The 14,598-nt window shown below is 32.4% G+C and overlaps 1 protein-coding gene across 1 annotated transcript; it reads right to left on the bottom strand.

The window, feature by feature from the left end:
- Window positions 1–6,743: 6,743 nt before the first annotated feature.
- On the bottom strand, window positions 6,744–8,333 carry LOC131033611 (GPI-anchored protein LORELEI). Its single transcript, XM_057964853.2, has 3 exons — window positions 8,199–8,333; window positions 7,876–7,917; window positions 6,744–7,141 (listed from the first exon to the last, which is right to left on the bottom strand). The coding sequence occupies exons 1-3, from the start codon at window positions 8,263–8,265 to the stop codon at window positions 6,882–6,884; spliced, it is 369 nt and encodes a 122-aa protein (XP_057820836.1). The 5' UTR covers window positions 8,266–8,333; the 3' UTR covers window positions 6,744–6,881.
- Window positions 8,334–14,598: the final 6,265 nt, after the last annotated feature.

The following is a 14,598-nucleotide window of genomic DNA, read 5'->3' as shown; positions in this document are numbered from 1 at the left end:
CACTTTCCTTTCAAACTCTGTAACTTAGCAACTTTCACTTGTTTGTCACCTTCATACAAGATTTAAAGATTCTCCTAGATCTCATGTGCAGTTTGAAGTCCCATTACATTTGTCATCTCAGAATCAGTCAGGGCACTAAGCAATGCTTCATTTTCTCTAATATTATGTTCAACTTCCTTGATCTCATCAACAGTAACCAACCCATTCAGAGGAGCAGAATAGGCATTCTTTTTAATCTTCCAGTAATCTTCTCCAAGACATTTCAAGTGCACTTCCATACAGTTCTTCCATATAGCATAGTTACTTTCATCAAATCTCAGACTTCTTAAAGATAACACCTGCAACTACCATCCTGGATCTCCTGAAGTGGTTAAGCCTCTTCTAGAGGATCTAGCTTTGATACTAATTGTTGGTAGCAACAATGAAGGAATACTGAGAGGGGGGGGGGGGTGAATCAGTCTTCACCAGATTAACTAACTTAACCACAAAACAAATATGATAAACAACAACAATGATAAAGATAAGCAATTTCGAAGAACAACACACAACACCAAGATTTTTGATGTGGAAAACCCGGTTAAGGGAAAAACCAAGGTGGGAACCTACCCATAGTAAGATGATACTCTGTAGTAGTATGTGAAAATATTACAATGGGGAATGCACATGCATTCAGACACACTGCCTGGAGCTCACTGCTCAAAAGATAATGACCCGGAAGACTACAACCCATAGGGAAGTCTCATTGACTTACAACAAGATTCAGACTACAATCCGAAAGAAATGAACTGAAGGAATAGCATCTCCAAATGCTTGATTACAGTTTCAGTTAAGCATAGTTGTTTGCTCAACAACACCAATCTCTCATCAATTACAACATTGAAATATGAATCAATTGATCGCACATACACCACTCTCTGATAATGCAGATACAACCTCTACACCTAAATTACATGACAATATCACCTATATATACAAATCATCAACCTTGACAACAAGGTCAACTAAACCCTCAACTCACCATTATAAAATTACATCACACGATACAAATATCGACCATCGGACCAATATGATGGTTTACATGACATAACATGGACCTAATTCAAATTCCCAAACGGTCAACTCCACTGAAAATCATGCCAAGATCAACCACAACATGCTACACCACCAAAAATACCACATAACATGAAGATCATCACCGGTTCATGAAAACCACCAAAAACTTGCACAATGATCAATGCGAATCATCAAAATAAATAGGACACAATTAGGAAACACAAACAAGCACGTTAGAATCATCAGGAATAGCTGCACCAACACCACTTATCAAATCTTCATTTGTCAAACAACCAATCAACAACTGTCACAAAGAAAGATAACTTGCAGAGCACCAAATCATGATCCACATGAAATGAAGATACACAAGACCATCCCAAACAATATCCCAAAATCTTAGCACAAGATCTGATCACACCAGAATATACCGGAGGAAATACCGAATTCTGCAAAATAGTGATCAACAAAACAAAACTGCAAAATCGGATCATAAGATCTTTCCAATCTATAAACACAGGAGCAAATCATAGGAATATGTTGAAATCAATGACAACAACATATCCTTGCAGCAACAATGCCCAACAATCTCCAACAAATCCAAATTCAACATTCCCATTTATGATATTGCTAGCCCACTTTCCCAAGATATCATTCGTACCATTATCCATCAATACATAGATATCCCCCACTTAGAGACATATAATGGAAAAGGTGATCCATTGAATCATGTGAAAACATTTCCAACCTTTTATACTGACTTTTCAAATGATCATAGACTTATGGCTAAATTGTTTGCTATGATATTTAGAGACAAGGCGTTGCAATGGTTTTGTTTTTTCGCCTCCTTATTCTATTGATTCTTTTCAAAAGTTGGCTAATGCTTTCATTGAAAAATTTCAAAATAATATTGGTCCTCAAGTTTCTTTGAATAATTTGATTCATTGTAAACAAGGTGTTAAGGAAAAAGTGACTGTTTTTATTGGTAGATCTAAACATTTACATGCTCAAATATCTTAGCTTGTGCTTGATATGGATGTACTAAGATTTTTTTTTTCTAATTTTTTAGAAGACATTAGAGACAAATTATTATTCTTTGAGTTTTCTTGTTTTAACCAATTGTGTGTAGTGCTCCATAAATGTTAGCTTTAAGTGAGCCTATTTGAGTCATCCACTTCAATGGCTATAGTTGATAAGAATTGCTGCTCAACAAGTTTTCCAAAAGTTTCAAAAACCAAACAAAGGATTCATTAAGATCAATAATTCCTCAAAGAATGTTGATACATAAGTGGCAACTACAACACCAGGTGTGGTTCCTTTGTCATCCATTTTTAAACCAACTCGTAATTTTACACTTAATTTTGAATCTTTGCATAATGTTGTGTTGTAGTTGATTAATGCTAATGCTTTGAAACTTCCTCTTATCAAACCATATGACCCTTCCAAACCATTGCAAACTTCTGATGACCCCAAACCCTTTTAACAATACCATCATCAACCTAGCCATGATACTAAGAAGTGTTATAGGTTGAAACATCTTGTCCAAGGCCTTCCAATACTATAATTGTTGTAGGTGTTAATGAAAAAGGAAACAAATCAGCTGCACCCCTTAACAAATTTTGTTAATATATACCAATCCTTTTCCTTCTCATTCTACCAACTCCATAAAGCCTACTAGCTCATTACCTTCCTTTTCCACCAATATTGTTGTTCCCAACAACCCTGTACTATTATAAATATAGACAATACTTGTGTTGAGGCCAATAATGTTGTCAATATTATTGGCCAACCTATAATCAAACCAAAATCTAAGCTTGAGCCTTGCATTACCTTTGATCCTAAGAGATTACTAAGGCACCTGATGGACCCATATACATTTGAACAAATATTAATGATAAGTTCTCTCAGGGAGTGTTTGTTGACACCATGTGTACAGTGAATGTTATAATTGAAGACCATCTCTTTACAAGACAATTTCACTAAGAAAATTATGAAAAATATGATGCAATGATTAAGACTTATAATGGTTTTAAACTTGTCCTACCCATAGTTTAATTACCCTTCCCATTGAAGTTTGTAAGAAGTGCTTAGATTTCACCTTTGCTGAACTATCCCAACCTTCGACCAATTCCAAGTACGATTAAGACATCCTTGGCTTACTTCCATGAAATCTATTGCTTCTCCTATCCATAAGTGTTTAAAGTTCCCTCACAATGGAGAAATTATCAATTATCAATCATAGTCTCTATAAGCCTTAGAGTGATTCGTAGAAAAATTTCCCTTGAATTCTTTTGGCTAGGAATGCTAAAATAGGGCTTGATCTAGTCCTATTCTCCTTCCCATTTTGGACCTTAGGTCCCAATTTGAGGCCACATTAGAGGGACCAAGGCACCTAGGCTACCTTGCTCCTGGGAGCAGGACAATTAGGGCACCTTGCTACCTAGTGTTTGGGCCCAAATTTAAACTACTTAATGATCAGCTTGGTTAAGAAAAAAATATTTTCTTGTATCAACCTACTCTGAGTTTTGCACCCCAAATTCTTGATAGAGGTATATCAACAAGGTATGATCCCTCATTTTAGGTGACTTGACGATAGAGACACAAAAGGAGGCAACAAAAGGCAATTCAATTCAAGAGAAAAAGATCAAGCATCAAGGCATTGAATATTAGGAGTAATTTTGTAAATCTATGCATTTGTGATGGATTCCATGGTCTTCTCTTTCTAAAGTCAACTACATTCATGTCAACATCAAGGATCTCCATGAACATTTTAAGATCAAGAAGGTTTATGAAGGTATAAGCATTCCATTTTTAGTTCCAGCCTTTGCTAACTAACATCACACTTTTAGTTCAAGTTCAATTCAATTCCAAGTTTAATTCCCAAAACCCCTTTCTACCCAACATTTTCCCTCTTTACTATGTGCAAGAATAGGTGACGAATCCACAAAAATAGGTACAAAGCAAGTAGGAGGAGATCTACAATCTACAATTCATTTGAGCTGAAACTTCCAAGAGTGGGTCAAGTAGGGTGCCTCAGTCCTAGGAGTAGGTCAAGATGGGTGCCTCAGTCCCTCTAGTTTTGCTTGAAATTCAATTTGTAAGTTAGTTATAGTTTGCTATGCCAGCCCTTCTTCTGGAATGTATTTGTCAGTTACTAGTCTTCTTGTGCATGTTGAAAACTATCATTTCAACCTATTTAGACCTACTTCACATTCTTCATTTTCAATTGCATAGTATTATTCCCCCGCAATGAAGAACCATTGAATACACTTTGTGCTTAAGCCATCTTGAGCCTCGTGGATTATTCTCATTCCAATGTAATGTGTAGGCAATGAAATAGATTCCTTGTATACATGTATAGGCTTGTGAATCCTATTTCCCCTACCTTACACACTTATAATTTCTATATACACCTAAAAATGGTCTGAAGATAATTAATTAAATAAACAGTTATTTAATTAATCCCCCTTTCCAATTAATTAAATTCACAAGTAATTTGATTAATTTCTCCATTCATATACTTATAAATAAATCTAAATGATTTATTTATATAGTTCATTTCAATAATCCCCTTTGATTAATTAATCCTCCCCCTCCCCCCATTTAAATTTAAATCAATTCTTGTAATCCCCTAATTAAGATTAACAAATTCAAGTTTGTTGAGATCAATTATCCATTTTTTTAATTATTTGAATTTTGAAATTCAAATGAGCACATGGCTCCTAACTTCTAACCACCTAGCCTAGCCACCCCCTAACCTTACCCATTCTATCTAATCCTGGGTTTAACTAACCCTATCCTATCTTTCATATCCTAACCTTTTTTATTCTAACCTCTTGTGGGTTGGATTTCCCCTCCTTGAGACACATGGCACTTTGGCCACATGTCTTCTCCCTTCGTCACTTGCCCTCTCATGAGCATGGTTCCTTGACACTTGTCACCACAGAGATGACATGTGTCCCTTCCTCCAACCTCTTCTCCAACTTCCTCAATTCTATCCCTTGATATCTTTAGATTGAATCCAGACCGTTGATTCCTGCCACCTCAGCTTTGGCCTTGGAATTCTTATAAATACCCCTCATTTTGAAGCAATAAAGAACCCTTGCATTCATAGTTTTTGCATACTTACTATAGGAATTTACATTCTAATCATCTAGCATAATTAGCATTTAGATCAAATATTGGCATGTTTAGAATAGCTTTTATCATGTTAATCTAGTTTCAATTATCAAATCATGTAGCTTAAATCCTCATTTTAGCTAATCAACCATCCTAGTTATAATCATGCATCAAATCATCCTAGCCTCATGCATTTGCATTATCATGATCATATAGCTACTCAACTTTTGAGTTGACAACTTTAGAGGTCATTGCTTACTGAGAGCCAACAATCCAACACCTTCAAGGTCCTAAAAAATAGAGGAAGATGGGACATCTTAAAGGAGGCCATTGGTTTTCATCTTTTATTTAGTTTTCAATTTGTGCTTCCTAGTTCTTATTGTTTTCTCATCTATGTGCTTGTTTCTTACGATTGACACTAATTTTTAGCAGCACAATTTCTTATTGTTTTATTTCTCTCATTCAATTTATTTCTCTCATTCAATTTGAATCACTACATCTAACTTCTCAAAGACTTCTTATCTTAACCAACATTCGAGATGAATTTTGGTTAAGGGGTTCACCTCTTCATGTGATCATTTCAATTTAGGAGATAATTTTTCATTAATCAAGGACATTGCATCAATTAATATTGGGTTTTCCCATTCTTTGTTAACTATTTCAATTGTGTCATGTGTAAATGTCTTCAAACATGTTTATATCTCATTTTTCTTCAACTCTCTTTTTACTCGTTCATTATTTCAAAAATTTTCATATTTTTATTCTTTTAAACTACCACAATTTTACTCACCGTAGCATCTAAGTATTTAATACTAATATCTAGAGGTTTTAATTTTGCTTAAGTGTTAAAAGAACCTCAAATCATATTCAAAATGAGGTGTTTGAATTTTGAGAATTAAAATGACATAATGCTTATAGTTCTAAACCTTGGGTGAGCACTATTCTTCCAATAGATCATTCTAATAACTCTTTAAATACTGCATCTTAGATTCAATCTACTTTGCCAACCCATTCAAAATATTAGTTGCTTTATCTAGATGGTCATTTATTTGCTCAAATGTATCTTTGTTATTTTATGTTGTAATTATTATTTGTTCCCTATATTTTCCTAATCTCAACGCTTACAATAAAATTATTATGTTTAGGTGCATCCTCCTTGGTGCACTCATATATGTCCACTTCCTTTGGTGATGGCTTTCCATTATCTATTTTAGCTTCCTTAGCATTCTCATTCTTTTGCAATATTTTTTTTCCTCTCCTAGAATTGTTTCAATATTTTTTTCACGTTCAACTACGTTGTCTATTCAATATTTTCCCTTGTTTCTCTTAATTTCTTATTTTCTCCCCTTTCTATAAATGTTTTTAATTTGACATTTTATTAATCCTTTTATTAATTCGTAATTGCTTATTCTTATCTTTCTTCTATTGATCAAATCTCTTCAAAGATCCTTTTGGGAACCCCACTTTCCAATTGCCATGCCCTAGGTGCCTAATCTCCTCTCATGATGCTAGAACAATGAATTACTTTTCATATAACAATAAATAGACATTGTAATAAATAGACAATGAATTGCTTTTCATATAACAATATATTTATATTTATATTTCATTCGGAGTATTCTATACCATGGTATTACATAGAAATAACATTCATCAATCCTTGTAGCAAACGTTCTGTTGAAATCAGGTTATAATGAAGTCTGGTTGAAGATTTAGTCTGATTGGGAGCAGAGGCGATAATCTCCAGGCTTAGTACAACGGCCCACAAAAACCCCCATTGGATACATTCCTGCCAAGTGGAGGTAAGAAACAAATTCTACTGGACAACTGGTTGAGTGATCATTCACATGTTTCACATATTTGCAGGCCACCTGGTTAAAAGCTTCACAACATTCTTTTTCATTGTAATCAGGGGCCTTGCACACCTTAGTCACAGCTGAAAAGTCCACAGATGAAAAATCCATCTTGCAGGCTGCAAAAACACAACACCATACATAACTTTACCTGTGCTTCAGAAAGAATAAGTCCTTGAAAATGATAAGAAATTCAGTCCTAATAAGTTTTTGGATTTGACTGTTTAATTTATTTTGATGACAGATCATAGAGTATGATGAGAAATATTGATGAAAAATGTTTATCCAATCAAATTTAGAAACTTTCAAATTAAATAATGATTACTTGAGTTTGCTAAACCGCATACAAAATCAAACCACATCATACATAACTTTATCTATGCTTCAGAAAGAATAATTCACACTCAAAATCATAACAAGAAAGCTAGCAAAAAGTCCCAGAAAATGATAAGAAATCTAGTGGTAATAAGCTTTTGGAATTGACTCTTTATTTTGTTTTGATGATGGATCATGGAACATGAGGAGAAACATTGATGAAAAATGTTTACCAGTAAAATCTAGAAACTTTCAAATTCAATAACAATTACTTACATTTGCTCAACACATAGAAAATAACGCCACACTATACATAACTTTTTTATGCTTCAGAAAGGATAAGTCACTTAAAATCATAACAAGAAGGCTAGCAAAAGGTCCCTAAAAATGACAAGAAATTCAGGGTCCGTAGTAAGCTTTTGGATTTGAGTGTGTATTTTGTTTTGATGATGGATCATAGAATATGATGAAAAACATTGATGAAAAATATTTACGCGGTCAAATTTAAGAACTTTTAAATTCATGAATGATCACTTACGTTTTCTAAACACATACACCTGCTGCTCCTTCAGATCCTTCACTGCATCAAGTCAAAAGAAAAATATCATTTAGAATTCCATTGTTTTTGATTAAAAGTAAAATGGATTTTGAAAGAAAACGTCAGAATTTAGAATCTATTATTTTGATTAAAAGTAAAACAGAGTTCGAAGAAATCCTAAAATCTTTTATAAAAAAGAAAAAAACATAACAAGAAAGCTAACCCAAAACGAAATACAGAACAACAGCAGCAAAAATCCATTGTTATGTTCAATCAATAACTGTAACACAAATCACTAATGATATGATATTGCTGATCAGTACCTCCAAATGCAATCCCAACCAGAGCCATGAATAACACCATCCGGGCCAAAGAGCTTGTGAAGGCCATTTTTTTTTACTAAATTTGCTCAAAGCTGAATTCAATATTGAGACAGGTTTCTCTTGTTTTAATTTTAATGGCGGCCATTTGTAGGGAGGAAGTCTTAACATCTCCCACGTCTTCTTGTACAAGTGGGTGGGGTTGGTTTGAAGGTTAAATGAGTTGGTGGTCTGCCTGCACGTAATTAAAAGCTTTTTAATTTTTAAACAAATGCAGTATGAAATGTTTTCAGCTTAAGCCATTGTTTGTTGTTTGCTGGTGTTCTGGTGTTGAAACAGTCCGTCACTTTAATTTTTTTTTAATCAATGATTCAACGTAGCGTTGGTATGGTTTTCTAGAAATCCATATCTATTGCCTTTGATTTCGTGCACTATGGTCTTATGCTTTCTTACAAGAAAAGTTAAACGTATGTTTTCATGTCATCTATTTTTTCTTTCTTAAATTAGGTAAGAAAAGGTAATAGTGTGTTTTCATATCATCTTTTTCTTTTTTAAAATTAGGCAATTAAAGGGAATACTTTTATAATGAAAATAAGGGGTGGAATTTAATAACTTGAGTGTGTTAATAATTTTTTTTTAATTTTTAAATTTATTTTAAATTAAAATAATATTAAATAATAGATATAATTTTTAAAGAATATTTCTATAATTAGCAAAACACAATTTATGTCTACATGTAAGTAATAAAAAATAAAATAGATCCAAGTAAATAAAATAACTCTAAATAGATAGCTTTGGATAGATGTATTAATATAGTAGTATTATTTTTTTCGATTAATATTTTTAAGGTGGATTCAATTTGTAAATCTTTTAAATTTTTGATATAAATAAACCATTTCCACATTTTCTTAAAATTAGAACACTAATTCCAATTTAGATACAATTTTTTTTTTGATATATTTTTTTTATTATTAATTTTCAAATTGATATGAACAAAATTTTAGAGCTATAGATATTTTATGGTATCACAACTCTATTCATGTATACATTGAAACATTATTACTTTTCATTAACATAAAACCATAGCATCTATGGTAGTTTGAACTTTTCTAATTTAGTTGTCAAAGTGAATGGTTAATGAGGCAATAGAGAATATGTATAAGGTGTCAACTGAAAATGACCACTTTTTGATCCTTTTGTGCATAATGAATCCCGCCACATTTGTTGTAACTACCTAGAAGCTAGACCACTAGCTTTAAGAACTTAAGTCATATATGAAGAAAACCAATTTTTTGTCAAAATTCTATGTACCATTTAAGAGCATAGGGTGTGCAAAGTTAGCTACAATGACTATTGGTATCCTTCCCTTACCTATGAGGAAAAATGAAAAGTTACAAATGAAGCACCTAAAACTCACATAAATCATTGAGAGAATGAGATGGAATGATAATAATATTGTAGTTGTTTCTAATTAATCATAATATAGACACATCTTAGCAATTGCCAAAAGGAATCACTTCCATGGAAATTAATGAAATATGCTCAAAGATTTACAAGAAGGGGAATAAAAAACCTTCAACCAATTTAGAGCGTAGATCATTCACATATATTATAAAAGGTTTGATGTCACTCGTAATCTTGCAATACAACATGTTGGCATGATTTCGGTGGTTTAGCTATATATGTAAACTATATAAATAAAGTCTCAAACTTTGTAGATAGTAGATATTTCAACATTTTATAAAACTAATTTTTGTTTAAGTTAGGAATACTTTTTGATTGATTTACAATTTTTATTGTAGACTAAAAAGCTTACTCTAGGTTCTTCATAAAAAGTTGCATACAGTCTTTTTGAGATTGCAAAGAATCTATCAACTCTACAACTTTGAAAGTAGTTAGATCCACTTTCTTAAATAACAAATACCATTGGATCAAACTTTGGAGGAAGAGATCTCAAAATCTTTTGTATAAACTTTTTTTTTTTTGTGATAGTTTCCCGTTAGATTCTAAGCTGATTTACATTATCTTGATTCCTAAGAATGAATTTTAGCTTCTTTCATCTTTTCAAAATCTCTTTGAAAGATTTGAAGTCTTACCAATCTTACTTTGGAGATCGTTGATATGTGATTTGAAGAGCATCCCATGCATTCTTTGACTTGAAAAAATAAAATATCCAATGCAGATTGGATGGTGAAGAGAGCTCGATTATTCTTATTTTTGTCTTTTTTTCAATTGATTGATTATGTTGATTTAGTGTTAACACATTTGATCTACAGGCTCATTATATCTCACTTCTACTATAGAAATCTTGAAATAATAGTAAGGTTTTCATCTTTATACTCCAATATCACTAATTGTCTCCAGAAACTGGAATGAAATGTTGTTGAAGTTTCTGAGTGTAAAACCAATAGAAGAATGAGAATGTAAAGCAAAGCACTTACACTATACTGAAAAAATCAGATCAGAAACAAAACTTGCGTACATATTAAGAACTGAGTTCAATGACTTGCGGTCGACTAATGTTAAAAATAGGAGAGGGATTAATTAACAAATAGATCTAAAAAATGGGTTTCACATGCATTAAGTGCATAGAATAGACATTATTCAAATTGGTGAAAAAGGTAAGAAAGAGTAGCATCGATCATGCAAAGAATTGAATGCATTGATCGTGCTAAAACCTACGCCTAAGAGTACCACTCAACAACAGTTTATTATGTAAAGGTAAAATGTATTGCATGAAGTACATGAAAGCGCTCAACTAGTTGAAGATCATGCACAAGCACTTCACTATAATCAACTCTTGATCATTCATATTGCATGAAAGAAATATAAAGTGCTTTTTCTTTATTCTTCAATGCAGACGATCAATAAAAGCACAAAGTTATCTTTCGATCTGGTATGAATTATCTTGAGCCGGCCACCTGTGAGAATATCTATTCATATTGATCAGAAAAAAATTTGAAATAGTTGAAAAAATATTTTCTTTGGATTTTTCAATTGAATACAATACTTTTTGGCTTGCTTTGATTTTAAGCTCTCCTGTTCATGCAACAGAATTTATAATACGGCAGATTCTCATTCAGATGTTGTCATCAGAATCCATAATTCGAATCACATACCCACCTGCAAGTTCCCAAATTCCATGTTATTCATTGTATTCGGCAAAATTGTTATAAACTTTCTGAAAATTGTTATGAACTTTCTTCCCTGCGCTGTGCTTGGAAGTTGAGCTGAATACACGCCTTATGATCACAATCATAATCTTTCTTTTCTTTTTGTTACAAATTTTGTAAAAATTGCTTTTTTGAACCTTTTGGGCCTGATTTAAAGTGTTTCCAGTAAAGATCAGAGTTTTCGTAAATGGGCAAAATAGATGGAGAGTCAATTTACTATATTGCATGCTCAGTGTGCGTTTTTGTAAGCATTGTTGCATCGGTTAAATTGGTTTGGTACATGGCCTGCAGGGAGAGAAGATATAGATCTTCTGCCATCCATAATTCCTCGGCTGGTTTGAATAGAGGAGTTAATGAGGGTCTGCCAACATTTGATTGCAAATCGTTTGATGGGTTCGTTAAAGAAGGGCAAAAGTGTGTGGTCTGTCTTTCTGAATTCGGGGATTCTGAAATAGTGAAAACTGTTGTCACTACTTTCATAAAGAATGTATAGAAATTTGGTTTCTTTCGCACTCTTCTTGTCCTGTTTGCAGAACCAGAGTGCAACGTGCCCCAGATGATTCATTACTGGAAAAATCCATTTCTTCGGGAAAGATTTTTCTGCAACAAAATGTGTACATTCACATAGAAGAAAAGAAAAGAAAAGATACTGTTTTTATTGAGGGGAAATATTGTTTGGATCTAATTTTTTTTTGTAATTCACAAATCATGAAAATCGGGGCTGATGAAAAGTTTGGTGAGCTGATCCACTGGTTTCAATTTTTTATTTTATTTCTAATTTGAATGATTTGGACTATTTTTCTTTTTGGTTGAAAAAATCATTTTATTCTTTGTGATATGGGGAAGTTTTATATTCATTAAAATTAATATTTTAGGATGTTATTGAATTGTTGAAGGGCATAAATATTTGTAATTAGTGCGAAAAATATTATTTATGTTATATGGGTCCAATTATTTAAACATAATTTTTAGTTTAATATATCAATATATTATTTTGTCAAAGATATATTATATTTATATATGAATGCAAAAACATTGGATGAAATTTTAAAAAAATCAATTTATAGTTATTTTTTAGTTTTATATTAAATTTACATCACTTCCACCTCTCAACTTCCACTCACTTTAAATTTTGTCCATCTTTTTATCATACAAATTAGTTAACTTCGTAATCATGTCAATCAATTCATCTAAGATATAATAATACTAATGATGATAATGATGATATAGTCTTAATAGATTTTTTTGCTTTTGTCAATAATTTAACACAAATATAATAATATACTAATAAAATATTTTTTCAAGTGGAGTAATCAATAAATATAATATCTTCAACCCACTTTACCTATATTCCTCTAAAGAGAAGTATGTAGAAATATAATTGATAATATTAGTGCAATATCAAATAAATACAAATTAAAAATACTAACTTTCAATGCACTTCTATTTGGCTGTTTAGTTTCAAAAAACGTTTTCTCACTCACAATTTTTGGGGTTTCTATAGTTTATGATCTGGTCATGAATTTTATGCCATCTATTGGGGGCATTTAGTAGTGGTTCTATCGTACGAGATTTGAGACGGGGTTTGTTTGTTTCTAACATTGGGTTTGCGATTTCCAATCATGCTTGCATCTCTTTAGATTAGATCCCTCTTTCCATTGGGGTTTCCACTTTGTGTTCACGGTGCTTGTAAATTATTATTAAAGGAAACATAGAGGAATGTTGGGTTTTTAGAAATGGGTTGCATGATGCCTTTGTGTCTATGCTTCCACGCCCTTCTCGCAACTCTTTAAGTAGATGAGGTGATAACAAACAATTTACTAACTGTTATTCTCCCTTTGGTTTCAATTGGTACATAAGTGGACAAGGGATTTTTTCTTGGGAATATCTTGCAAACTACCTCTTCCTTGTGCTACAATTGCTCTTGTGATGATTCTAAGGAAACAAATGATTGACAATGAGAATTTATTTCTAAGAAATGGTTTGATTTGTAGATTTTTCTACCTATGCCCTTCTAATCTTGATCAACATCAATGAATTTCGAGGAATTGGACTCCTCTAGTTGAGGACAAGATAGAGATTTATCTTTGTGCTAGAAGTTCTTTGTGATATGTTTATATTCTTTTGATAACAAAGAGGCTAGGTTAGTTTTTGGAGATTGGATGTGGGATTTATGATCTATCTTCATCCATCCTTGGTATGCCTCTTTAAACCTCTTGAAGGAGTATATCAAGCCAAAATACCTATTTGGGTGACACTGCCTTATCTACCCTTAAATTTTTGGGGTAAATCAACCTATGCGGACATTAGTAATGCTTTGGGTTGATTTTTGATGTTGGAACTAGGTTTTGTGAACTTTACTCACATGTACACATCTTGGTGAAAGTTAGCATGTCAAAATATTTGTACCAAGTGAATATTTAAAGATTAATGAATTGTCTTGGTCTCAATTGGTTGATTATAAGGGTATTCCCTTTTTATGGAGATGTTTCTTCGCTATTGGGTGTTTGGATTTATATTGTCACCATGCTATGCACAAGTAGTCCTCCTTAACATGGTGGAAAAATGATCTTCCCAACCATATTAAAATGTTTCCTAAAGATTAATAATTAATTTAGAATATTTCAAGTCACTCTCCTTCATTCTAAAAAGCTTACCCTATCATCCTAGATATGCCCCTTTAGATCATTTGGTTAAAGTTCTTAACACTCAAAAATTGTTTCTATTGTTCCTACTCTACCTTTAGCTTCAAACCACTAATTAATTACTCTCGACATATAATTATGATCATCGATATAATGAAGAGTATGTGAGATATCTTAAAGATATCAACCATAGGCCTCAATATCTTCAATTCAAGAAAGATCAAGAGGTACAAGCTAGAGTCAAATTAAAATAGATAAGGGATGAAGAAAGAATTACTAAATATTTGCAGGGAGGAGAAAACAATTGCAATTGTGGGCTGGGTGCACATGCACCTCTTGTCCAAGTAATGTTTCACAAACTTTTTTAGTATATAGATAGATAGATAGATAATATGTAAATAAATTGAATTTGCATAAGAAATAAAGTTTGTGTTTGTGATAAGATTGAGGTTTTGAAAAAAGGGTTTTTCAAAGATTTTTTATGGCTATAAGACCCACTTGAGTGTAATCACTAGTGGATTATACGTAGTAGTTGTGTTGATACATGTTTGTTAATGAATTAAATATTTTTTACAAAAAAAAAAA

This window comes from Cryptomeria japonica, chromosome 6 (assembly GCF_030272615.1).
Source record: "Cryptomeria japonica chromosome 6, Sugi_1.0, whole genome shotgun sequence".
Classification (NCBI taxonomy): Eukaryota; Viridiplantae; Streptophyta; class Pinopsida; order Cupressales; family Cupressaceae; genus Cryptomeria; species Cryptomeria japonica.
Note: the sequence above shows the minus strand (reverse complement) of the source record. Positions and strands in the feature narration are given on the sequence as shown.

Coding starts and splice junctions, on each gene's coding strand:
- LOC131033611 (XM_057964853.2), bottom strand. CDS start 8,265: ATGGCCTTCACAAGCTCTTTGGCCCGGATGGTGTTATTCATGGCTCTG. Junction 7,918..8,198: donor GGTTGGGATTGCATTTGGAG/GTACTGATCAGC, acceptor GACTTGATGCAG/TGAAGGATCTGAAGGAGCAG. Junction 7,142..7,875: donor GGTGTATGTGTTTAGAAAAC/GTAAGTGATCAT, acceptor GTGTTTTTGCAG/CCTGCAAGATGGATTTTTCA.